This window comes from Engraulis encrasicolus, chromosome 13 (genome assembly GCF_034702125.1).
Source record: "Engraulis encrasicolus isolate BLACKSEA-1 chromosome 13, IST_EnEncr_1.0, whole genome shotgun sequence".
In the NCBI taxonomy this organism is placed as follows: domain Eukaryota; kingdom Metazoa; phylum Chordata; class Actinopteri; order Clupeiformes; family Engraulidae; genus Engraulis; species Engraulis encrasicolus.
The window spans coordinates 13,037,359-13,064,850 of NC_085869.1; the positions used below are offsets into that span (position 1 = coordinate 13,037,359).

At 44.1% G+C, this 27,492-nt stretch overlaps 1 protein-coding gene across 3 annotated transcripts in view; it reads left to right on the plus strand.

Annotated features, from left to right (window-relative positions):
• The window catches only part of epha3 (eph receptor A3), a 98,839-nt gene extending 73,074 nt beyond the window's left edge, over positions 1-25,765 (plus strand). Inside the window, exons 8-18 of one of the 3 annotated variants that reach the window (XM_063213073.1) lie at positions 950-1,052; positions 1,985-2,049; positions 2,869-2,994; positions 5,702-5,887; positions 8,831-8,892; positions 11,556-11,777; positions 14,438-14,587; positions 15,486-15,679; positions 21,081-21,236; positions 23,840-23,936; positions 24,936-25,023. In XM_063213073.1, the coding sequence (XP_063069143.1) occupies positions 950-1,052; positions 1,985-2,049; positions 2,869-2,994; positions 5,702-5,887; positions 8,831-8,892; positions 11,556-11,777; positions 14,438-14,587; positions 15,486-15,679; positions 21,081-21,236; positions 23,840-23,915 (1,340 nt within the window). In that variant the 3' untranslated portion in view covers positions 23,916-23,936; positions 24,936-25,023. Of the gene's footprint in view, positions 1-949; positions 1,053-1,984; positions 2,050-2,868; positions 2,995-5,701; positions 5,888-8,830; positions 8,893-11,555; positions 11,778-14,437; positions 14,588-15,485; positions 15,680-21,080; positions 21,237-23,839; positions 23,937-24,935 lie in introns of all 3 variants that reach the window. The other 2 variants (XM_063213071.1, XM_063213072.1) reach the window with 2 other exon arrangements.
• The last annotated feature ends 1,727 nt before the right edge of the window (positions 25,766-27,492 follow it).

Below are 27,492 nucleotides of genomic sequence, written 5' to 3' on the forward strand. Positions count from 1 at the left end.
GCGAGCGGCGAAGCACGCAGAACAATCCCACACACTAATGGGCCTGTAATGGGGCCTGGCTTATTTAAAGAAAATAATCTGTTTAAAAACCCAACTAAAGTAATCTTTCGTAAGTACGGTATGGGGAAGGGGAGAAAAAGGATTGGCTCGTGATGAATGATTGTGACACAGATTGAGCAGCTCAGCCACACACAGAGGTGGCGGCTGTTTCATGTGATTTATTACCGGAGAGAGTTTTGAATCATTTAGCACCTGACTCCTTTCACGTCACGTGACATCGCTACCTTGATTAGCATTAGCAATCAAGCATTTTTCACAAATTACACACAACTTTAAAGATTTATATTTATGAATTTTTATTAGCTAAGCCATATGCGCATGGAACATACCCGTAGGTGCCAGAAAAGTTGATGCAGTGGTGCATTGGAGTCCCCACTACTGGGCTCCCTGAATGAGGCTTCCTCAACTTTTACTGCAGACAAATGAGTGGAGTGCAGCAGCAGTAACATTGTTAAGAAATGAAGAATAATTAAAAAAAAACTACAAAAAAAACGCACCGACACTTTAAAACTCGACACCCTTGATTATGGGGCACCTAAGTCACGACCTCTACTTCCTGGTTCATGGGGCAATAAGTTGCAAAAAATTGAATGGAAGTGAACGAGGCGAGTCGTGGTGGATTTGTGGTGCATAGGTGGAGGTCCAAGGTTTGGATTTGTGTTGAAACACCACTCATTTCAAGCCCAGTAATTTTTGTTTGACTTCCCATGCCCCATGAACCAGCAAGTAGAGGTTGTGACTTAGGTGCCCCATACCATTCACTATTATTGGGTGAGAAGCTGCTGACTTGTTTATATTGCCTCTGTGTTCTGCAGCCTGACTTGTGTATATTGCCTCTGTGTTGTTCTGCAGCCTGACTTGTGTATATTGCCTCTGTGTTGTTCTGCAGCCTTCTCCATCTCGAGTGAGAGCAGCCAGGTCATTCTGATAGCCATCTCCTCCGCTGTCGCCATCATCCTGCTATCAGTGGTACTCTACATTGTCATTAGCAGGTACGTGTGGTCTTTTTTAATGAATTTGTCGTGTGATTGGGCCCTGCCGTGGCCAACCGGTAGGGCACTCGCCCGCCATGCGGCTGACCCAGGTTCGATTCCCGGCCCGGGTCCTTTGCCGACCCCTCCCCGTCTCTCTAACAATTCACTTCCTGTCCACCTCTCACACTGTCCTATCAAATTGAGTCGAAAAAGACCAAAAAAATCTTTAAATGAATGTGTGATTGAGTCAGAAAGACAAAATTGAATATCAGTCAGAAAGTGTATTCGTGCTTGCTTCCCCCAAGAACTTTTGTCACCTGAAGTCAACATATTTTCCAAGGATGCGCTATGTGGTTGTTATGATGAACAATGCATTTCACTGAGCTACCCTGGAGAAAATGCACAAGATGCAACTTACGCAGCAGAGTTTAACACTGGTGCTGGATTGCATTTTTGCATAATAACGTCCAAACTCAGTAATTATGTACAAGCCTAGTCTGCCGTTCTATGTTTTAAGCTTATGTATAGAGGCCCTTTAACCTTCCTAGGATGGCCAGAGAGAGCGTGAAAGATACTATTCTCCATATCAGTTTCTTACATATTACTTCGTATGACACGAGTGCCGACAGATGTGTTATTTTTTCCCAACCCTCTCTTTCTCATACCAAGACATACGGTGGAAGGATCATGTCAGGCAGAGGGGCTGATCTTGGCAAACAGTGCCGCCAAGGAAGGAGTGTATAAAATCTCAGGCTTATTACGGCACACAAAAAAACACTGTTCTGCCTCACAGCTAAATAAAACAGTCAGGCTAGGCTTGCTGGCCCCTGCGCCCCATGCTATGCCGGCATGTGCTTCTTGATGTTTTGTGACTCGATTTAACAAAAGACCACGCTGCTCTTAAAAGTCGCTGATGTTAATTAATGTCTTTCCTGTGCTCTAATTGGCAGGCTTTGTGGTTACCGAAAATCCAAACATCCAGATGAAAAGAGGCTCCAGTATGGAAATGGGCAGCGTGAGTACCGTACATTTGACATTTGTCTTCTTGTTGTTCTCGTGTCCAAAATGTCAAGGCGTGGAATTTGTTGCACTTTTCCGGTTTTTTTAAAATACATGATCAATGCAACCACAGTTTGCAAGTCAGCGTGTGTTTGTCCTGTATACTATTAAAGAAAGTATTACAAGGACAGAGCACGTTACTAGGGCCTGCAAGACACATGTTTTGGCCGCTCGACTGACAGTGTGCATTCTAAGCCACACACTGTGATTTTTCTCATGAAGTCTAGTCCGTTTCGTAGGCGAATAAACAAAGAAAAATCTGAAGCGTGCCGTTGCTTTGCTTTATTCACTCATCTATGATTTGTATGGGATTCAGCACCTACTTAAGAACTGTATTAATCATTAGGCGACAGTGTAAGCATGTGTCCTCCACTTCACTTGTTTTGGTAACACTTTATAATAATGTTCCTTAGTAAAGACTCAGTAAATAATTAACTAATGATGAATAAAACATTAACAAATGTTTTTATTATTAACTAAGTTTTATTAATGCTTTATAAAATATCTACAAATGATATATTCAAGATTTTACACACCTTATAACAGAGTATTTTATTCATTTACAAGCAACTTGTAAATGTTTGATAAATATAAAATATTAACATAGCATTTCCTAGTCATTTAAAAGCATTTGTTTACATTTCCTAGTCATTTACAAACGTTTGTTAATGTTTTGTTCATCAATAGTTAATTATTTATTAAGTCTTTATAATGCTTTTTTGTATCCATTATTCTAAAGTGTTACCCATGTTTTTAATAATGTCTTTTCTTTCAGTGAGGCTGCCGGGAATCAGAACATACATCGACCCCCACACGTATGAGGACCCCTGCCAGGCCGTGCATGAGTTTGCCAAAGAATTGGATGCTTCTTGTATAGCTATTGACAAGGTGGTGGGTGCAGGTAAGCACAAAGGTTACCATTAAATTCATTTAAACAAAAAACAATTGCAAAAGTATGAGGCATGTGGTCTCAGCAGTGGCTCAAATGGTAGGGCACTGCAGTGTAACACTGGGGGTGACCCGGGTTCGATTCCAACCCGAGGTAATTTCCCGATCCTCTCCCCATCTCTCTCTCCCACTCATTTCCTGTCCAACTCTTCACTGTACTATCCTAATAAAAGCAAAAAAATCCACAATCAAGTTGGCTTGGTGCCCCCTGAATTTTCCCAATTAAATTTGAGCATTTTCAACAACTCCTTCCCCTTGTCCCCATGCACAGGCCTACCGTAAGTTGCCTGAAGTAGGCCCAGCAGCCACGAAGTTTGATTAAGGGACGATTGTCTTCTGATTTCAAGAGCACCAGCACATTGGAGTTTACTGACTCCGCAAACAAGAGCGTTCTGCTTCACTTCCTCTCAAGTATTCGTTGCGGTGTTTTTCAAGATTACATGTAGGCCTAGTTCTGTCAATGGACCGCTAAGTAGCTAAGTCGGAGGAAGGAGAGGTTGTAGTAAGCCTCTCACCTGATCTGTGTGTTTCCGCACAGCTACACAAGCTTCACTCAGAGATTTGGGAAGAATTCCCTCTTCCGTAAGTTTAGTCGGCCTGGACATTGAAAACCAATCAGGATCACTGGGCAGGATTTTCACAGATGTGACATAGTCAAAAGTGACATGGAGGAGTCCCGTGGGCAAATATTTTTTGATAAAGCCTGTGGACGGCGAATCCGTATCGCAATTGATTAAAATGTGTGTGGAGCAAGGCAGGAGAACCACACTTCACACACTCCACACACTAAAGCTTGCTAAAGAGTTTGTAGTCGGTATAGCATAGTCAGGCTAAATTATCCCAGTTGTAGTAATAGAAAGAATGACACACAGAAAAGCCATTCACCAGAGTTGCCTCACATCTCGCCCCAATCTGTAATAGATTGTTTGTTTTCAGGGCTGTGTAGTATGGGTAATGTGTCTACCCTCCCAGCCTGTGTTGCCAGATTGGGCGGTTGCCCAATTGGACTGCTTAGGAAGACCATCTGCGGGTAAAAAAAAAAAGGGCAAAAGGGGCAATTGGGCGTGGTTTTCTGCAAATGTATGACCATAGAAATCAATAGAATTTAGTTCAAATTGGGCGGGATTCCACGCTTCCAGGCGGGTTTTGAGCATTTTTTGGGCTGGAAATCATCGGCCTCGCCTGGCAACCCTGCTCCCAGCTAGGATGTTATTATCCAGTTCCCCTCAGACACATTGCATGTACTTTGGAGCTCAGACATCTTAAACAGCTTGTGGTTCAGAAGAATGCTGGGCGATCCATGATTCCAACATATTAGTGTTTCTCAACAGGGGCGCTACAGCCCCCGAGGGGGCGTTGGGGAGACCCAGGGGCGCGTTGAGATACAGATGTTGAGGATACAGCTAAATGGGAGCAGGGGGGCTTACTGTAGTTCCCAGTGGGGGGCATTAGTATATTTCATTTTTCAATACTATGTAAGGGGGTCATAGGCAGGCTTATGATGAGATCAAGGGGGCGTTGGGAAGCTTATGATGAGGTCAAGGGGGTGTGTGTTAAAAATAAGGTAGAGAACCAGTGCAACAGATGATGGACACAGGTGGTACACATCATCAAACAGCATCTCCCCCCTTACTGTCCTCTACGGACTGTAAAGCCTCTACACAGACTTTTAAATCCAATAAAATCTTCTACTTGCTTAAATGTCTTGATTAAAGCAATCATTATTCAATGTTCAGATGGAAAAACAATGCCAAGATGTCTGTGCGCATGTGTACAGTATTCCGGTATGTGTGTCATCCTGCGTGCAATGAAGACAAACCTCCCATCATATCAACTTAGTTGCGGAGTAATGAAAAATACAGTGAGCGCCTGATCAGCTTGCAGTCTCATTAGACTGATTGCAAGACAGCAGATTAGGGAGGGCTCCAGTGTGCTTACTGTACTGTACTGGCGGTCAGCGGTACGGACGGGTATCCAGTGGCCAAGCCCAGCAAGGCGGCCGGGTGTTTGGACAGCTTGCAGTTATTCCACTAAGCTTTTCCAGATATCAAGCCTGTTTCGCCTCCTCTCCTTTCCTCAACCTGGATAGGAAATAATTGCACATGATTCAATTGCACAAGGAGGAGGACACGGAACGATCCTGGCCTGAATATTTATCGGATGACATCATTTGATTTTTTTTTTTTTTTTTTGCGAGAACCATCCAAGTCCCTGTCACCACGAATCTTAGAGAGAAGCCTCAGCCCCTCCCCTCCCGCTCCCGCAGATCTCTTTGAAGTGGAACGGCTCGCCAGCCTGGGAACTACCCTGGAAAATCTTACACCTGTGATTTTGAAGATCTGCTATTTTCCAAAAGAGCCAGAGAAATACAGATGCCCTTAAGCTATGTTTATTGTTATACATGGAAACCTTTGATAAATGGTCATAACATGAGCTATAAAACCTGTAGACTTTGGCAAAAGTAAAACCGCTTTCAAGGATAGGAGGAACATAATAGAATTTGTTCGGTAGGAAACACTGACAAAAGGTCACATTCCATTAAAATTAAGTGTTCTCCCCTCCCCTCTGCCCCCCCACCACCACCACCACCACCACCTCATCTCTCTCTCTCTCTCTCTCTCTCTCTCTCTCTCTCTCTCTCTCTCTCTCTCTCTCCCCAGGAGAATTTGGGGAGGTTTGCAGTGGGCGCCTGAAATTGCCCTCAAAAAAAGAGATGTGTGTGGCCATTAAGACGTTGAAGACGGGCTACACAGAGAAGCAGAGACGCGACTTCCTGAGCGAAGCGAGCATCATGGGCCAGTTCGACCACCCCAACATCATCAGACTAGAGGGCGTGGTCACCCGCAGTAAGTCTGGTGCGCATTTCTCGAAAGCGTAGTTGTTAGCCAGTTAGCAACTTGGGTAGTTGGCAATGGGAGGGTGTGGTCACCCGCAGTAAGTCTGGCTGGGCTGCATTTCTAGCATGCATAGTTGTTAGCCAGTTAGCAACTTGGGAAATTGCATTGCAAACAACAGAAGAACTAATGTTGTTAGCAACTACGGTTTTGAGAAATGCACCCCTGGGGTGCGTTTCTCGAAAGCGTAGTTGTTAGCCAGTTAGCAACTTGGGTAGTTGCCAATGGGAAATTGCATTGCAAACAACAAAGTAGCTAATGTTGTCTTAGCAACTATGGTTTTGAGAAATGCACCCCCTGGTTTGGTTTCTCTGTTAGTACATCTACATATTCATCACCGCTTGCAGCAGCAAGGCTTCATGTGGCGGTTTACTTTCGGTGCATACCAAAGTTGTTATTTAGCGTAGACATTCCCAGCCTAAACCACAAGTGGCCAAAAGCAGAGCGCATTAATAACGCTGGTGCCTGAGTCATGCGAGACTACAAGGTGGCCGCCGCATAGCGCATGACCGAAAACTGCTTTTGAGGCATTGTTCTGATTATTACATTATAATTTTGTCATGGATTGGGTTTTTTTCTTTTACAAAATACACACCAGCTTATAACCATCACATTTTTCCAACAAAGGAAATGGGGAAAGAATGTGAGGTCAAAAAAATAGCAATGCTAATGTTGACAGGAAAACTGTTTTTAGGGGAGTTAACAAATTATACTTTGATAAAGTCCTCTAAAATATTGAACACTGCTGACTTGTTCTGTCTGTGTGATAAATACATACGTATGTGAAATAGCAGTTAGGACCATTTCTCTACAGATATTATTTTATGGACTTACAAAACATTAGCCTGACTAGACCGCTTGCTTAACAGTTCCGTAGAGGGAAGTAGGCCTATTGTATGTACTCAACAGGTTCTTTAGTGGTATTAAATCAAGATAAGGATGTAGAATTTGCCTCTACTGTAGTGTATATGATTCTTCATAATCGGACATTTGTTTTGTCCCAGCTAAAATATGTGGTAATGGACCCATACATTAAAAGATATTTTTTTGGTGTCCATTTTTTATATTTTGGAGTGTGTGTGTGTGTGTTCGTGCGTGCATACATGATTGCATGCGTGCGTGTGTGTGCGCATGCACGTGTGTGTGTGTATGTATGTGTGCATTAATATGTGTTGTGGTTGCTGGGGCAGTGTTTGGGTGAAGCGAGCAGCAGCTGCCGTGGCTGAGCGTGATTGAAAACAGCCCTGGACTACAGCACTATACTTTGGCCGTGCACGGGGGGGTAAGGGGGGGGACGCTGAGGCTGGCATGTGTCTCCCGGCGGCCTCTGACGCAGACTGATTTATTAACTCGACCCTGTTAATTCTTAATAATCCAGAGACTTTCACACCCCATTTAGCCTGCTGCTTTTGGCCTTGTGTTCAGCAAAATATTTGCAGAACTGCAATTGCCTCTTCACGAAGGAGTTGTGCCTGCAATACTGATTACGACAAGCCTGTGTTCATAGGATCAAAAGCTTAGGCCTTGAGAATGAGAATGGCGGGGGGGGAGTGGAGGCCATATTTTTACTATCTGGAACCATAAAAGCCGTCGGTCTGCCTCATGTGTGGGAGTCACTTTATCAAGGCTTCATTGTAATGGGAGAGAGTTTGTTTGACTCCGGCTGAGAGTGTTTGGAATGAGAATGGGCCGCGTGTACGGGGGAAAGTGGTTCGCCGCCGCGCTATCTTGAGGCCTTCCAGGTTTGCCTGTCGTTCAGTTTAGGCCATGAGGTAAACGCACTCCCATAAAAATCCGTAAGCGCCGCGATACAGCCCGAATGTAGTGTAATTCACCATGTTGTATTAATTGGGTGACTTTTTATCGACTCAGCGCATATTGACTGTATATACTGTACTTTTTAAACACCATCTATCATCCCCGAACGAACGGCAGGCAGGTTTTGGAGAGCAGGATATGGGGAGCCAGATGTGTAGTATTCACATTGATACATGCGTATGTTGAGGCATGAGAAGAGAAAGAAAGGGAGGAAATAAAGCCATCTGTCAGATAAACATTTCGTGACCATGCAGTACAGTATAGCCGATTGCCAGTCTGTTCCTGATTTAAAGATGGGCTCCTTCTCTTTTTTTCTCGTGTGGACACGGAGCATCCAGTAGATATTGATATAAGGTTGAAGATGATAAAAGCAGTCGCCGGTTACTGGCCACCAGAAACATCCGAGTAAAACTGTCTAGGCCGTGACAGCTGACCTCAGGGGCCCCCTAAATTCATTCAGACTGTCGTCTTTTCATCCCACAACAAAGTCCCTGTGAAGCCCAAAGTTGCCATGTGTGTGTGTTGTCACGTTGACCGGCTTCTGCCAGGGTCATCTGCGTTACAGTACGTGGGAGACGTATAGCTCTGGTCAGCGCAGACCATATTTATGTGACCATACTTTGTGATGCTGCCTGCAGACGTACTGTATTGGAATTATTATGGAGTCACCAATTGAACCCACTGGCCTCCAAACCCCAAAAAAAGAAATACGGCTAAAAGAAAAATGCTGCTAAATGTGAGCTGAGCTCATTTGGAACAATTTATCTCTATGGATTTACAATAATTTCACTTCAAATTATTTTTTTCTATGTAGAATGGGGATAATACCTCACATCTTTTCTGTGTGCTGAAAATATTTTGATCTTATTATTATGATGATAACCTTTTAAGAGACGCCTGACTCTTCAGCATGCTTTGATTTGTCTTTCACTGAATATCACATCAGGGAGATACCGTACATGGGGAATTAAATTACTTCTCCAAATGAAGAGCTTTGTCTGAGAAGAAACCCCCAAAATAACTACACTGAGGAGATTAATAGCAGGAAGATGAATGTGCTCTATTTCCTCCCCGCAGGTAAGCCGGTGATGATTGTGACAGAGTACATGGAGAATGGCTCCTTGGACAGCTTCCTGCGAGTGAGTATGACACCACCTGAGTTCCCTTAATGACCTTCTATTATGTATGATCAGAGGGCGGACTCAAGGGGGCCGTGAGCTTTCATTCTCACAGGCTTTAAATACCTGCTCCCGACCCTCCCCCCTTTTCCTCTAATGTCTCCTGTCCTGGACTGCTATTAATTTCCACCTCTCTCACACAGTACTGTCTTGACTTGCATTTATTGGTTTATAATGGCACGCGTAGTGAACAAATGTGTATTACTAAATTACTGTAATCCTTCTTGATCTTACACTATTTTAAAAAAAAATCTATTTTTGGAATTTTCTGGCGGCTCAGGTTGTGATTAATACATTTCCATCTCCCTATACTGAGATGATGAGTTATGCATTAGGAGCAGGGACTTTTCCCAGGTTCTTCTAGAATTTTACTTGAACACTCTACAGCTCCCATAGAAGTCTGCGTTAAAAATCTTGCCAAGTCCTTATGACATCATAATGAGAACTCAAAATTTGGGCAAAATTCTAATCACATAGTATTTGTAATGGTACTCCTCAAAGGGTTAATTAAGAAAGTCGAAAAATGAATCCCACAAGCCTACAGTATGTTGTGTGGAGGACAGCAGGCGGGAAAAAAGAAAAAGAGATGAAGAAAAAAAGAAGGGATGGAGGGTTGCCGTTTGTCTGGCAGCCTCGCTCTACGCTGCTCCCCTCCGCTCCGCTCTGCTCAGCTCAGCTGTGCCAGATAAACAGCCTGGGCTCCTCACACTGTCCTTCACACGATTCGCCCCATTACCAAATCACCAGCGCTGCACAAACAAACAAGCAAACAACAGGCTGTGTGTGTGTGTGTGTGTGTGTGTGTGTGTGTGTGTGTGTGTGTGTGTGTGTGTGTGTGTGTGTGTGTGTGTGTGTGTGTGTGTGTGTGTGTGTGTGTGTGTGTGTGTGTGTGTGTGTGTGTGTGTGTGTGTGTGTGTCGCATGGCATGGGCCAGCCTGGGCGAGACACTAGCACTCTGGAAACTGCTGATAGCTTCATTAACAAGCTCATTAAACGGGTCAGCTTCACCTCTGCAAGCAGAGGTGGACTTTCCATTAGGCAAACCTAGGCAATTGCCTAGGGCCCCGACCAAATCTGTCCTCCATAGGGGCCCCAACTGTCAAACTAGTTGCAGTAAACAGACAAAAAAGTAGGCTTTGTCACTTATGCAAAGTAATCAAAGATATAGTGTATATGCCTCAAAACACTTTCAATGAATAGAACCAAAACACAGAATTGAAGGCTATGTCTATAATGGCTTTTTAGGGCCCCATGTTGATATTTCGTCTAGGGCCCCAAAATGGCTAGATCCGCCCTTGTCTGCAAGCTGCCACCAGAGCCCAAGCAGCAGCTCTGCTCGCCACCTGACACATGTACTCAACAAGGCTCTGTGTCAGTGTAGCAAGCCATTTGCCATCCGTGCTGCACATGCCAGCAATGTGCCATATGTATGTACGTATCTCGGTTTTGTGTATGTTTAGCAGTAGAGTCTAACACACATGATCTTTGCTGGCTGCTCACAGTGAAAAGAAACACACACGCGTACGGTTGGATTCTTTTTGAGGAGAAGCTTGTGCATTTAACGGTGGCAGTTCAGATTCCCATGGTGCACTTACCATTAAATAAAGAGTCTGGATTGCTGAAATTAGCCATACCATAACGTTAAATCAACATGGAGCAAACATGATTTCCAGTTTTTTGGGGGACCTACTGCGGTATCTGAGCTGTTTTCCATGTGTTCCATGCCTGCACAGCATCCGAGACAAAAAAAAACACACAACAGAGCGCAGTTGCAGTTTCTACATCAATTTCCTGCCGGTTTGAGAGTGGCCTGGTCTCTATCAGACCTGGCTGTCATCCCTTTGCTCAATGCATTTCCTCAGAGCTGCTGCTGCTGCTGCTGCCTATGTATGTCACTATTATTAGTACGCCTTTGAACTGCTCAGGCTTCACAGTCTTCCAGGTGGTCCAGTGTTTATTTTAATCTAGAGGTATTTTGCATGCAGTACACAAACAACGTCTCCCTCCACTTTGCCTTCATTGAGAGAGAGAGAGAGAGAGAGAGAGAGAGAGAGAGAGAGAGAGAGAGAGAGAGAGAGAGAGAGAGAGAGAGAGAGAGAGAGAGAGAGAGAGAGAGAGAGAGAGAGAGAGATGCAGAGGAGCTTTAGGAAAGAAAGACATTAGACATGAGGCTAGAATGACACAATGGTACTGTAGAGCAGAATGCCGATTTCCTCCTGTTTTGTCTGCCATTCCCTCTCATATTAGCTGTTTCATTTTCCCATCGCTGCTTAGTGGGTGGTTAACTTTTAAAAACAATAATGTAGTAGGCCTATGTATGCTTCAGGACAACATTTATCCAATATTTGTTGAGTGATGGGAATTAGATAGCAAACACTTACGAAACACTTTGAAATTACTCTTATATTTTTTTAGACATCAACAAAAATTTTGCATCATGAAAGACTGTGCTTTTAGGTCCTTTGAGGACTGATTTTTTTCTGATTGAGGCCATAGATTGCTATCTGACTACAATGTTGATGATAGGCTAATGATTGTTCCAATGTCCAGTCTGTGTACGTTTTTTTTCTGGATCCGACTATGTCTATTTAATTTCTGTTTTTTTTTCTTATTTTATTTGCCAGAAACATGATGCACAGTTCACAGTCATCCAGCTGGTAGGCATGCTGCGTGGCATCGCCTCGGGAATGAAATACCTCTCAGACATGGGCTACGTCCACCGAGATCTGGCCGCCCGAAACATCTTGGTCAACAGCAATTTGGTCTGCAAGGTGTCCGACTTCGGCTTGTCCAGGGTGCTGGAGGACGACCCTGAGGCTGCCTACACGACAAGGGTGAGCAAATATGTAAGCATCAAGTTTATCAGAGGGTGCGCTCAACTTCTGGAGAAAAATAAATAACATGGGGCTGCGCGAGAAATGCTACTAACATATAGAGGAAGTATCCACAAAATAATGAGACTCAGCTCGTGAGTGCGGATTTTTCCTCTTCTTCAAATACGTAAGTAAGCAGTCATCACCAATATACAAGATACAAGATAAAGATATTTATTGTCATGTACTCGTCATGAATTCAAGAATGAATAAGCAATGAAGTTGCTGAAGAATCAATGAAAAAAATCTCCACAGTAAAAAAAAATGTAGGAATAGCAGAGAGAAAAAAGGCAGGTTGAAAAAAGAGATGAAGAGTGAAGTGGAGCAGTGGTTCAGCATACCAAATCACTAGCAATACACCTATCAGGAAACAGCCTAATATCCTTGACCTTTTTATGTCTATCAATTGTTTTGTACCTTCTATCTCCTATATTCTTGAAATGACCAGACAGCAAATAAGTAGATGAACAGACAGATTTAGTATGATACCTGACTTTTTCTTTTACTTCAGACATGTAAAAATGTAATCTTTTACTTGACATGTCGAAACATTTACATGTCTGAGGTAAAATAAAAACTCAAGTTAGACATAATGAATGCCATACATGAAATTCAGTATGTGTTTACAGCAACAGACTTTTCAGCCGCTGAGTTTTGAGCGCTTCTCCCCCTCTCCCCTCCCTCCCTGCAGCCCGATGTGGAGCGGCAGACTGCAGGCAACATACACTGTAGGAGCCCACACAGAGGCTTTGTTTCCCCCCCTATCTCCCAAGGCCAGCTCGCCTGCCTGCAAATATCTCTTGTCTCCCAGATTAATGGGCACATATGTCACTTTCAAACAAGCACCCTGGCCTTGCTGAATGCAGTGGTGCAGATAGCACACGCATAAATAAAGACGTAATGCCGACATAAATTTAAAGAACTTGCTATAGGGCGTTTATGAACAATCACAGGTGGGGGGGGGGGGGGGGGGGGGGGGGGGGGGGGGGAGGTACGAATGACTCGTTGTAGCAAATTTTGTAAAAAAAATAAAAAATAAAAATAAAAAACGTTCCCAGCATGACTAATGCCTAATTCTATATTTTTGTATTTGCTCAGCTCGGCTTGTGTTTTTTAACAGAAGTCAAACAGCAAACCCTCTCCACTTTCATCAAAGTGTGACGAAAAAAACGTAAACTCCTCTTGTGGTAAAATGGAAAGCCCCACCCCATCCTGCTGGGTTTTAGTAGCTGTAAAACCTCCCACAGACACTTCCCACTGCATTCCCCCGTAAGCTGAAAGGCTTCACTAGACTGTGTGGCGTGGATGTCATATTTTACATTAATTAGCAGGGATCTCTCTTGCTGCTCTGAGAGCTGGAGATGTTTGTCTCCACTCCACCTAGGGGAGGGCCTCATGGACGCCCTGGTTTATTTTTTGAGGGTGGTGTGTTTGGAGAAAGCGGAGCGGGGAGTTGTATGGCTTGGCCGGCGAGATGGTTGGCTTTGGCTCCTCAGCCCTCCCCGCTGTTCGCATGACAACCGAGCGAGGCCTCGGGCCTTGAGCAAGTCCAGCAGTCTGTCTGTCTGTCCAAAGTGCTGCTCAGAGCACCGGAAAAGTGCAGCACACACAGCACAGCACAGCGCAGCGCAGCACAGCGCTACTCCTCAGGGAGGGAGAAGTGGGCTGAAGATGAAATGAGTTTGAGGCAGGCAGGCAGACAGGGAGGCAGGCAGGGAGGCAGGCAGGCAGGCAGGCAGGCAGGGAGGCAGGCAGGCAGGCAGGCAGGCAGGCAGGCAGGCAGGCAGGCAGGCAGGGAGGCAGGCAGGCAGGCAGGGAGGCAGCCAGGCAGGGAGGCAGGCAGGCAGGGAGTCAGGCAGGGAGGCAGGCAGGCAGGCAGAGAGGGAGGGAGGCAGACAGGCAGGCAGGCAAGGCAGACAGGCAAGGCAAGCAGACAGGCAGGGGCTGGGCTAGGGTGGGCTAGGGGGGAGCGCTTGGCGATAGCAGAGGGCAGGAGAGGGAAGGTCAAGCAGGAGAGGTGAGATAAGATGGGGGGGTTGTTTATCACCGCCACTGGCAGGAGCTGCCAGACTTCAGTCTTCAACACACAAACATATGCAAATGTGTATTTATACTCCCTGGCCGGCCCGCGGCGCACGGCGCGCGATGCTGATGTCAGTGGTTTGGTTTTTCTCCATCACATCACATGTGCAGTCCTGTTGAAGTGTCGAGATCAGGATGAGATATACAACCCTGCTCAAGTCTATTTATAACATTGAGTGTTATGAATTCATCTTTCAGTTAATCAGTGAAATGGCCGTAATGAAAGATTACAATGTAAAGACTTGGGGTATGACTCTTACAAATGGCGAGTCATGCTTTATCATTTTAACTTTTTAACACACACAAATCTTTCTGAAATCCATTGTGTCACCTTTTTTATCCAAGTGAAAAAGAATGAAGTCCGCTAACAGTGCTTGTCTTCTGTGAAAATTGAACAGCGAGAGCACCGAAAATGTTCACAGAAGACAAGCAGTGTTTGCGGACTTTATTCTTTTTCACTTGGATTATTGCTTTTATTGCCCTGCACCTGGCCCATCGGGTGGGATGTGCACACATCTACTCCTCTGAACGTCACCTTTTTATCCCCACAGGGAGGTAAGATCCCAATCCGGTGGACCGCGCCAGAGGCTATCGCTTACCGCAAGTTCACCTCGGCCAGCGACGCCTGGAGCTACGGCATCGTGCTCTGGGAAGTGATGTCATACGGAGAGCGGCCTTACTGGGAGATGTCCAATCAGGATGTAAGTTCAGCTCTGTCCTCAAAAGCGAAAACAGGGCGGGGCAAGAGGGAGGGGGGTGTTGTTGGGGGGGGTGGCTAATGAGAGGAAGTGAGGCGTGCAGGAGCCAGGTGGCAGCCTCAACCTGTCACTGATGGCTGGCTCCAGTGTTGCCAGATTGGGCAGTTACCCGCCCAATTGGGCTACTTGGGATGGCCGTCTGCGGGTAAAAACTGGAAAAATTGGCCATTTGGAGGTTTTTTTTCTGCAGTTTTGTGCCCATATAAATGAATGCAATTTGTTGAAATTGGGCGGAATTTAGCACATTTTGGCGGTTTTTGAGAACCGTTGGGGCGGGATGTGATCAGACACTGGTGGCTGGCTCCAAAAAGCCTGCCACCCAACTGACCTTGGATGCAAACACAAGCCATTAGTGGATACAGTACAGTGAGTCTGTACACTGGACAATGGGCAACGGTTATGGGGAGGCAAGGAAAGGAAAGCAGACAATGCTCTGCTGTCACAATATGAACATGTGCAGGTTTCACCATTGCAGTGACTCAGAGAAGTGCCAAATACATGTAGACGTACATGAACTGTGTCAAATCAATCAAATCTAATGAGCATGTGGAGTTTATTTTGACTGGATTACTGTACGGTAGCAGTGATGATCAAGAGGTGAGAGGCGAGGAACATAGCCAGAAGTCTCTATCTATACAGCTCTGAACTCAAACAAAACTATTTCTTGTGTTTTCATTCATTTCCCTCGTTTGAGAGTGTGGCAGGGAAAGTAGTGGTTTACCCTGAGGAGCTAAAAAATAATCTGAGGCAGGAAATTTAGCAAATAGTTTCCCGCATTCCATTGGAGGCAACATTTCCTTGCTGAATAATGATTTTTAAGTTCTTTGCTGTTTTTGCGCAGGTTATCAAAGCAGTGGACGAGGGCTACAGACTGCCCCCACCCATGGACTGCCCCGCGGCACTTTACCAGCTGATGCTGGATTGCTGGCAGAAGGATCGCAACAACCGGCCAAAGTTCGAGCAGATAGTCAGCATTCTGGACAAGCTCATACGCAACCCAGGCAGCCTGAAGATCACAGCCAACACCACCTCCAGGTAGGGCCATTACACTGCACTGTAAACATGGAAACGCTCCTCAAACAACCCTCACTTGGAATATAGGGAAGCCTAAAAGGAATCCTAAAGTTTGTCTGAAGACTCTAAAAGTTCTGGGAAGAACCCCAAGTTTCCAGAGAAAACCGTTAGGGTTTCTTCCACACTGGCAATCAAAAAGGTTTACTGAGGACCCTTCAAGAAAACCTTGGGGTTTCTTCCAAGAACCAAATGGTCACATACAGTACATTCAAAAGTTTATTGTTATGGTCAAAAAGGCAACGAAATTGTGTTTAGAGTAGCAGCAGATGTCCAGTAAAGTGCATTAGACGTAAAAGTGACACCAGCACTTGATCACTTGATCACTTGAGTTTCTTGTTAATAAAAATGAGGACTCCGGGCTCTTCTATTAGATGATTTACCTCTTAACTTAACCTGGTTTACTCCTGAACCAACTTCTTAGTAGTGCTATAGCCCCCTGGTCCCAAAGCACCTCCCTGCACAACACTGCCAATATAATGTCCTTCTCGTCAGCACAACAGCACATTAATGAAAGGAAATAGTCCTCTCTTATCACAGAGATGTTTATCATCTGTTCTTGACATGCAGTCACACACTTACTTGTCCTTTCACAAACATCTGGCCTCAGCTACTCCAGTTTTATCATGCAGCCATAGAGAGAGAGAGAGAGAGAGAGAGAGAGAGAGAGAGAGAGAGAGAGAGGAGTGAGAGAGAGAGAGAAATAGAGAGAGAGAGAGAGAGAGAGAGAGAGAGTGAGACAGAGAGAGTGAGACAGAGATACAGAGAGAGAGAGAGAGAGAGAGAGAGAGAGTGAGACAGAGACACAGAGAGAGAGAGAGAGAGAGTTCTAGTCTATTATTTGTTCTCGTCTGGAAGCTGTTTATTTGCTAAATCAGCGTGTAGTATTATTTATCGCAGACATGTAACTTCTTTCTGTAAACAAATGTCTTTATTTCCTGCTTCTACGATACGCAGGATGTGCTGTGTGTGCAGCAATGTGCCTGTTTGGTTTACTGATGTAGTTTTATCCTCATGGTGGCGGGGTGGGTGCTGTATAGCCAATACAATCCCACTATGTCTCACGCCTTGCCAGCAGCACTTGGCCTGCATCCTTCCCCTCCCTCCCTCCCTCTCTCCGTCCCGCACACCTTTTTTCTCTTTTACGGTCATAAATCTTTTCCCTGCCGTGGGGACGTGCGCGTTTTGCCCCGTTTGCGTTGTCAACATCTCCACTGTAACAGGGTATGCTGTATTATTACGGAGACGTGGGGAGTGAGTAATGATTTCTTAAGAAAGTGGAAATGGGTCCCAGGGTGTTTGTGTGTAATTTTCCTGATTGGCTTTTAACACCGGGTGGGTGGCCGGCCACGGCGCGGTGCGGAGCGGGGCGGCGCGGGGCGATGCAGCGGTGCAGCAGAGTGCTGAAGTGTGATTTATGGGGCCGCCGTCCCACAGGCGCTGGGGAAGGAAGGTGCGGCCGGATGGCACCCGGAGTGGCGTGCCTCCTTCACCTGCAGCGGGACGGGAGTGTGCTAACAGAGCACAGCATCTGAGCACCCCATCCTCCTTCATGATTGAGGTACCCTGAGCATGGTACCAACCCGCCGCACTGTTCCCTTGGGGCACCATTGGGACTGCCCCTTGCACGCGTGAGGCATAAATGCAATTTCTTCAGTGCAATGTGGACTTGTGCTGTAGAGTGTAGTGTCACAATGACAGTGGGGGTTGGTGTGGTGCAGTGCGGGGCGGTGCAGCAGAGTGCTGAAGTTTGATTTATGGGGCCGCCGTCCCACAGGCGCTGTGGAAGGTGCGGCCGGATGGCACCCGGAGTGGCGTGCCTCCTTCACCTGCAGCCGGACAGGACTGTGCTAACAGAGCACAGCATCTGCAGTAAGTGCTGCTAGTCAGGGGGAAGCGGTTAGGGCGTCAAACTTGTAGCCCAAAGGTTGCCGGTTCGACTCCAGACCCACCAGGTTGGTGGTGGGGGGGGTAATTAACCAATGATTTCCCCCATCCTCCTCCATCCCTGACAATGGCACCGTCCCAACGCACTGCTCCCTTGGGGTGTCATTGGGGGCTCCCCTCTCGCACGGGTGTGGCATACAGTAAATGCAATTTCGTTCTGTGCAGTGTGGACTTGTGTGTTGTAGAGTGCCGTGTCACAATGACAGTGGGGGTTGGAGGTGGGCTATTGCTTTCACTTCAAGGCGAACCACAGGACCCAGGGATCCGATGGGAAGTTCTGATGGGGGACTCATGACCCGTTCTCTTGAAACTTAGAAGTCGGTAAATCCGAGTTAGTTCTCCCGACATCCATTGTAAATGTGCTCTATTGCAGCATTTGGGGACAACTCAAGCACTGGAGAACACGATAACACTTTATTTTAGGGATACATCTATAAGCACTAATGCATACAATGTTCCTGTATAAGTAACTTGTAAGGCGTGTACTAAGCAAAATCAAACATTTGTTAGGCATGCATTCGCAAATGTCTTGTTCATGCACAATAAGGGATTTATTACCAATTTAACCTTAGTAAGGACCTAGTAGGCCTTAGCATTTGCTTAGTACATGCCTTACAAGTGACTTATGCAGGCATTAACTTTGTATGTATTAGTGCTAATAGATGTATCCCTAAAATAAAGTGTTACCGAGAACACTAATGTTTAACAAACTGGGACGTCACCGAACTGCCCCAACTTTGTGTTTCAGAATGCTGATTTGATTACGATTACTATTTGATTGTTCTATTGTCCTTCCCTGAGGCGGAGGTCTGGGTTTTTCAGAGTCTCGACCACAAAGGAATGAGCCATATCTGAGGTCTGGTGTGGGATGGGATGGGACGGGAGGGAAGGGGCCGCTGGTTAATTACTCCGCCCACCGACCTGGTGGGTCGGGAGTCAAACCGGCAACCTTTGGGCTACAAGTCTGACGCCCTAACCGCTTACCCATGACTGCCATGAGAGCTCATTTAACACTCTGAGAGTTGATTTAACATCATTTGGACTCAAATTAACTCGCTAAGTGTTGAATTAACACCACAGTATTTACTGTGCCTTTGATAACCTACAATTTGATTGTTCTATTGTCCTCGCCTGAGGCAGATGTCAGATTTTTTCCAAGTCTCGGCCACAAAAGAATGAGCCATATCTGAGGGGAGCGACGCATTATAGGGAGAGGCAGCAGCCTTCTGGTCCTCACGGGCACAGACAAGACAAGACACATTCTTCCCGGTGATGAGGCTGCCCAGATGGCTTTTTGCTAGGAGGAGGAAAAGACGAAGTCAGTTTGCGTTGTTCACCTCCTCCTCCTCTCCCTCTCCCTCTCCTCTCTCAGGAGGGCTTTAAAAACATGATACTCTGCAGCCATGGGTATGTAGAGGTCACCCCACTGGTGGGGAAGAGACAGGAGAGGAGGAAGTCAGGCAGAAAAGAAAGTGGAGGAAGCCAGAGGAGGAGGCAGCGTGGGGGTGGTGGTGGTGGGGAGTGTGGGGTGGGCGTTAATGTTCAGTCCCCTTTTCCCTCCGTTGTTTTGGTTCTCTGAGTCCAACAACCTGTGAAATGTGATGTGCACACATTTGGCATGGGATATCACTCACTTGTGCGTGATCTTTATGGCATACATGTAGGGCTACCATATGTGCATTTTTGCAATCTTTTTTTTTTTTTGCTTGATGAAGCAGACATTCAGTGTACTGTACAAGGATACGGCTATTTGTTTGCTTGAAGCTTTTCTCTTCACTACTTTTTTATCATTTGATATTGTCTTCTCTACTAGGGAGTAGGTTACTACTGCCCTGGTGTACAGTACTGGACCGTTTCAATATGAGTCTCACGTTCTTCTGCGTGTGTCAGCAGCAGCAGGAGATGATAACATAATGCCGTGTCACCTGTTGTGCCGCACGTAAAACTGGCTTGTATAGTGTACAACAGAATTCTGTGCTTTGCTCAGTTCCAGACTACAATGCTGACATATGGCTTCAGGGGGGGAATACATTTTTCTGACGTTATAATTTGCTTATTTACAGGGGTAAATTTAGCCCTCTCTGTAGGGGATCATAATCTCATTTCCTATACTCAGTTCGCCTGGTTTTCATCAGGGGGTTTGACTGCCTTGTTCCCACATGATCCGCTTGAAGATTTTTTGTGCCTACAAAGGCAGAGTGCAGTGACTACATATTTTGTGAACATTGAGTTTAGACCATTGACCTATATTCAGGGCAGTGGTTTGGACTGAACATGATTTTTATACGCCTCCTTTATCTTGTGATAAAGCAAAGGCTTATAGTCCAAGTGTGTACCATTTCAGACATATTGCTATGTCAAATTTGCTGTAAATACAATATAACCTAATACCAAGCCGTTCAATATTGGTGTTGTTACTGCATTTTGCCTTTGTAGTACAGTAGTTGACTGTAAAAGTGGTTGCCATAGCATTACCTTTAAATATAATGTGCAGCTTTATGGCAGCTTCGCTTCTCAAAGATAATGTAATGTTATCATATACGGTTCTGTATTATATACGTATATGTTATGTATTATATATTTATATGAAATAAAACCAGATGTCATTATAAATAAAACCCTAATTCACTTCACATTTAAAACTATAACATGTCCAGTGTTAAAATGCTTTCAACATTTTACTTAACCTTGTTTTCATTTTTCTCTGACTATAATGTTTACTTTTGGTATGTTACTTCCTGCATAGTCACAACTTACAAACAGCTAACAAATTCGACCCCACAAATAGGCAGTTGGTAATTCAGTAAACAGTAGGGAAATCATCGGCAAACAGAAACCGCGTCTAAATATGGCAATCGACATGTGTCTCTCTGGTGACTTTCACTGGAAAATGTGTGGTACACACAGCCGTGCAGAGTCCCACTCCTCAGCAGGTATTTCCTTATGGAGGATATGGGGGGACATGGACAAAATGAGATTTGAGTCCCTCGGGCCTTTCTCTTTGCTGCCTGCATACACTTTTATGTGCTTGTGTCAGAAAAAAATGTGTGCTTTTTGTGTGTTACAGTAATGTGAATCTCAGGCCAGGAGAATATTTGTGCATGTGTGTAAGATGGCGCCTCTCAAACAGCTTTTGATTCTCAAGCTTCTCAAGCAAACCAGAAATGTGAAAATTAAGTGTTTCCTCTTTTACAGAAGCACGCTTGTTTGTTTAAAGGGGATTTTATGCCTTTATCAATAGGATAGTTTAAGACTTTGACGTCAGCGAGTGGGAGAGAATCGGGTAATTACCTGGGGCGGAATCAAACTCGGGTCCTCGGTGTGACCCTCGCAGTGTCCTACCGTTTGAGCCTAGGCATGGCCAGAAGCAGTATGACTGACAAACATTCATTTCTTTATTTTTATGATGTCATTCCAGACCTGCAAACCTTTTGTTGGACCGGAACAACGCTGCGGACGTCTCGTTCCATACGATGGGTGACTGGCTAGACTCCGCTCAGACCCTGCCCTGCAAAGAGGCCTTCTCCGGGGTGGGATACAGCTCCTGCGACACTTTAGCCAAGGCCTCCACAGAGTAAGATCATCCTTCATGTCCTTCCAGATTCAAGTTTTGGATTCTTTTCATTTCATTTGATGTTATCAAGTCTACCCTCCTTCTTTATCCACAGCTGTGTTATTGATCTATCCCAGAATACATCATTCAAAAACCTATATAGACATGGATATGATATCAAGGCTTCCACAGAGTAAGAGCACCAACCATGTCCTTCCAGATCATGGGCGTAGTTACAGGGGGGGGCAGGGGGGATGGGCATTGCTCAAACACGTAGTGACATCAAGTTAAGAAAATGGCAAAATGTAAATGTTTTGGTCTCTATTCATTTAATTTGATGTCTGCCCTCCTTCTTAATCCACAGCTGTGTTATTGCTATAAAACAGAATGCAAAATTCAAAAGCAATAATTCAAATATGAAAGCAGAAGGTCCCAGGCACTCAGAGGTAACTCAGTCCGAAGAAGGAGGTATATTAAAAAGCCTTTATTAGCTGTGGCTACTCATAATTGAAATTAAAATGCCAACATGTTTCGACCGTCTAGGTCTTCTTCAGGGCAAAGCGAAGAAGACCTAGACGGTCGAAACATGTTGGCATTTTAATTTCAATTATGAGTAGCCACAGCTAATAAAGGCTTTTTAATATACCTCCTTCTTCGGACTGAGTTACCTCTGAGTGCCTGGGACCTTCTGCTTTCTTAATTCTGGATTTCCCAACCCCAAGAGCACCATTTTGGACATTTTTTTCCACACACCTGAGCGCCGGGTTGACCTCTCTCTTTTTACGCAATAATTCAAATACTTATGTATGTAATAGAAATGGATATGATATAAAATCTCATTCAATCTTTAAAGCGGTGTATATCATCTTATTTATCTTAAAAAGTCACTTTAGGTACATACTTTGTTTTGGTCAAAGTCAACAGTCACAGCTTACTGGAATTGCACAGTATTTTATTTACTTCAGATGTCAACAAAAAAATAAATGAAATGAAATGCCTTACTGCCGACCGACAAAGTCTTAGCGGAGCCGCTCGCTCCATTTGCGTGGGATTATATGGTAGTTTCCCCGCGGGGACGGGAACTCATTCTTGCTTCATTAGCATCCCAGGAGGCATGTCTGCTCATTCAGGAGACACAGTATTTGACAGAGTAAATAATTGGTCATTAGCTTATCAGCGTGATCAAAGGAGCCCGTCTTCCAGCGTGACTGGCTTTGTACAGTTTACGACCCAACATGAGCAAGACAGCAACTGGCAGTAATTACGCATTCTTTGTTTTGAGCGGAAAGTCAATGTAAACAAATTACATGGAAATCAAGTATAACATCCTCTTCATCCCCCATGACCAGAGTATATTCTAGAATCTAGAGCGGGGTTTCCCAAACTGTGGTGCGTGCACCCCTGGGGGTGCGCGGCCTGCTACAAGGGAGTGCGCGAGCAGAATTGGGCAATGGCGCATATGTGTATTTTTCTACTGCATTAATGAACATTAAGTAGTTTTTAATTGTTTGGTGAATTGTATGCTGGGAGGGTCCATCTGAAGTGTAATTTATAACTCCTAGACTTGTCATGCAACAAGTTCCATTGTAATGAAGACAGAAAAAAATGTCAATTATATTGGAAATGAGGACTCCCCAAAATTACTCTGTATAATGTGCAGCAATATTCGCATAGGGGGTGCGCGAACCACACTGAAATGTACAAGGGGGTGCACAGGGAAAAAAGTTTGGGAACCGCTGATCTAGAGGATAAGAATGTTTATTCCCTACATCATTGCCTTGCCGGCAAAGGTTGACTGTGCAGCATGGTTGGGAATTTTCAAACATTGAAACATTGTGCTGCCTCATCTTTAGTAGCCCTCTAGTCATCGCTGTCTGACTTTATTAGGCTGTGTTTTTTGAGCTTGTCATCTGTCATTTTCCAGAAGACTTTGTGAGTCACTTGTGGCAAGAGCCATTGCTGAGAATTGAGATCACTTACATACTGTATGACGACGACCATGTGGTTGGACACCTCACTTTTACCCCCAACGTTCTTTCTCTCTCTGAAGACTTTGAGTACAGTTAAAGCAATGCTTTCTTATTATAGAAGGTGTATTGTCACACCAGTGTGACGGGAATGTTTGGGCAGTGAAAGTTCTATAGAATTCCGAGCGCCATACAATACAATTTGGAATTTTGCATTGTTATAGACCACATTATTTTGATAGTATGCTCAAAAACCCACTCCTGTAGCCCCTTAATGCGCGCCGTACCTCCAGTGGCACGCTGTAATAGACAATGAAATCTAACTACCATAGCACTACAATACTATGACACAACACAGGCCCTTTAGTAATGCACCACGACTTAGTCATTACCATACTGGTAACAATGAATTTATAAAGCCGCGCCTTAAGGGGTTAAAGTTTAACAATATTGTAAACGCAGTTGTCATTTAAGTAGGCTGGTATAAAATGTACAGTATATAAAATGTTAAGCAGTTGCAATACTGCCCATTTGGTTTCTGGCTTTAAAAAGTATTGACTACTGGAAGCAAGTCAATGAGCTATCCCTCAACCATCTATTCAGAGAAAATGTTGAAATGTTGGTTCCGACGTAAAAAGGTCTACTCTGTCCACATAGAATCTGTATGGCAGAAGTCAGGCCGGCTGCAACTTGTCCTGATTGGGAGCCGTCCATTGGAATCACGACTCTGTAAAGCCTAAAGGCCGGACTGTGGGTGGGTTTGGCTTGTGTGGTTTACCCACTGCAGTGTGTGCTTCCCTAAAATCACTCTGCTTGGCCGGCCGCATCGCATTTAAGGGTCCTCAGATGCCCTCTCTCTCTCTCCAGCAGTCGTACTACACAGTAAATGGTGTGGTGTTAATTCAACACTTAAAGAGTTAATTTAAGTCCAAATGACGCCAAATCAACTCTCTAAGTGTTAAATGAGCACTGCAGAAGTTACTGTGTACCAGCTGAACGTGACTCGTAGTGCATATTATTTACAGGCTGTCTTTGTCCTAACAAACTGTCATTCTGCTTATACTAATTGCTGTGATAATTAGGATGTTAGTGTGTCCAGTTTGGCTTTGCACAGTTTCAACATAAAATAATGGATCACATACGTAGTAGTTCACATTACTAATTTTTGTTTTGTTATCCACATTACTTGGCATTTCTGTATGCGTGTGTCCAAGTTAGACTTTTTATTCCATACTTAACATTCAGTTTTGCGCATGAATAGGAGTGCCTTGTTATGGTAAGTCTACAAAAGGGAGACTGCACACTAAAACAGACTCTTGTAAACCCATTGCATGGAACTAATTAATAGTCTTGAATGATAGTCCAGTGTGCTCATGTATCATCATCAGTGCTGGTCGGTCCACCATTGGGTCCAAACCAAATTGAATGCCAAATGTTATTATGGCAATTTTTGAAAATATGTATCTTTTTTAAAGCTGACTTTTTTTGGTTTGTAATTAAAAATAATGACCAAGTCAAAGGTGGTTGACAACCTGTTAACACCTGCATTGTAGCAAGGTGACTTTTCCTACGCTTTCCTACATTTTATTAAAATCCCAGCTGCATGCACACACAGACCATTGGCTGAACCATGGATGAAACAAAACAGAACGAAAGCACTGATTGTTGATGACATGATTTTAACTGTCTGTTCTGTTTCTTAGCTTTTCTCTCACTCTTACCGTTTTCTGTTTCTCTCTCCTGACTGTTTTAGAGACTTCAAGAAAGTTGGTGTGACGATTGTTGGACCGAAGATTGTGAGCAGCATCCAAGCACTTGAAGCACACACAAAGAACGGCCCCGTCCCAGTGTAAACGGCAGGGCACCATCAACTGATGATCTGGGCTTTGAAATGAAAGACAATGATTCTGCACTCGTTCTGGAAAGCAATGAAAACACAACACAGAGAGTAGATACTACGCCTCTACTTTTGGGAAGCTGCTTTTCAGGTGACGCTCCCCCAGCTGGGATGTGAGAGTTATAAGAGGGGCCAAAGGTACTCAGGAAGAACTCTACCGACCCCAAGACCCCCACTCATGGTGAACTGAACTGCCTTCCCCGTTTCGGCCCCAGAGAGAGAGGGCCGAATGTGGCAGCTACAGTAAGAGCGAGTGGGTCTGAGCTTGTGTTTTAAGAAACAGTTGTCCCCGTCTGCACTTTTGCCATTAAACACAAGCAGCAGGTACAGCACGACTACAGAGGCCCCGTTTGGTGTTGAACAGGGTCATTGAAAGGTCATTAAATGGAGCCATTGACCTATCTACCGTAGATGTCCTCTCTGAGTAGGTATGGATAAAAGAAAGACATGACTGAGGAGTTGATTAGATGCTTGTATTTACAGAAATGCACTAGTTCAACAACCCTCTGCTGTATGTGTAAGGAGTGGTGTTCAGAGAGATCATCTTTCTCTTCTTTTTTAGAGAGGTCTGTCTTCATCCAGCCTCCACACTTCACTTCCAAACGTCACCTTTTGACTTTAGGAAGCTTTGGTTTGAAGAAGAAGAACGAAAAGCAAGAAAAGTAAAAAAAAAAAAAAAAAAAAAAGCATGTAGCTCACAGCAAGGAGTGCAGAAGTCCTTTGGGTGCTCTTCCATGTTATCTGGGCGTATGCCAAGCAATATTTATCCAGTGAAACAGTTGAACTGAGTACTTGGGATTGTCAGATAAGGCAATACGTATTTACAGCATTATGTTAGTGCTTTTTTTTTCTCTAAAGGTCTAGCACTAAAAATGATTACTTGCTAGAATTTGTTATAAGATTGTCATAGGCTTGAAACAGAGAGTGTGTTGACCTTTAAACCAGTCTTCCAGTGACTGAACGAAATCTGTTGAAATCTTAAATCTGTCGAGTGTGAAGTCACTGTATGAATCTCAATCATATACCATGGTTACATTTGACGATTTAATTATTTGAATGAAAAAGAAACTTGATTAATATCCATTTAGAAAGTCTTATTCACTGATTTCAAATGTTCTTGTTAATAATTTGATACATGGTATCATATTCTACTACACTACATATTGCCAGATAACGTAAAACATTTACTTTATTAAGTTAATTTACCATTATAGGAAGAGAATGAATTTATTCAGAAAACCTTTGTGTTTCTAGCGGACAGTGTCACTTTAAATGGAACCTTTAGTTCTTCAACATAATGTGAAGTTAAAGATATGTCAATCACCTAATTTCCAACATACAGTGCGTGTTCTGACCATGGGCTTAGAGATTGACCAACAATTCAAAAATCTCATGGAAATTCTCAGGATGATTTGGTCCTCACTTGTCTTCGTTTTAGTCAGGAAGAATGGAGAAAAAAATCACACCATGCAAACAGCCATGTCCAACTGATGTCCTGCCCAGATTTAGGTGCTGTTTCCACGTAGCAGGATATTTTTTTAGCAGGGTATTTTTTTCTCCTGCTACGTGGAAACGCAACATGTGGATAAAAAAAATCCTCCATTGTAACAAATGCGTTTCAGACCCCTAAACAGGATATTTTTTTCTCCTGCTATTTTTCTATCCTGCACCTGGATTTTTAAATATCTGCTACGTGGAAACGGAAGGCCAAAACCAATGCAAAACCAATACAAGCAGGAGAAAAAAATATCCACATATAAAAATATCCAGCTACGTGGAAACGGCACCTTACTCAGATTGAACCTGAGTGATATATTATAGGGATTTTTGGAAATCCTCTCTGCAAATCACACAGTCATCCTGGAGGGAAGAGCTACTGTGCAATACCACATTCTACCAGGTGCTTAACACAGATCCTTTGATTTATCAACTCTTGTAGCGAGCCGATGAAAAAGCTGTGCATATTTAAAAAAAAAAGCTGTTTTAATAAATGGCTGGCCTGGAACAAACGTATGGCACTAGTTCAGCTCCCGAAGCCAGTTCGGCCACTACGGTTGAATCCCACCCCATGTCCACAGTTTTCCTCAAGTCTTTCCTTGTTCCTTCTAGCCTGCCTGTAAATGTCGCTGCTCCCGGATAGCATGTATATATGTAAAAAAAAAAAAAGACAAAAAAAAAAAAATCCCTCTCCTGGCCATCCCATTGTAAAAATGTGTGTATGTATAAAAGTTTAACAAAAATATGTGTGCAACATTTAAATAAGAATCATTTGTATATGTTATTTTATATTTGTTTTTACAGTTTAAAACTATAATGACCTATTTATTTGCTAACATTCACTCTATGGTGATATTTTTGAATGGTTGGTTTGTAACATACAGTAAGTTATGACATGGTTCTGTGACAATGATAT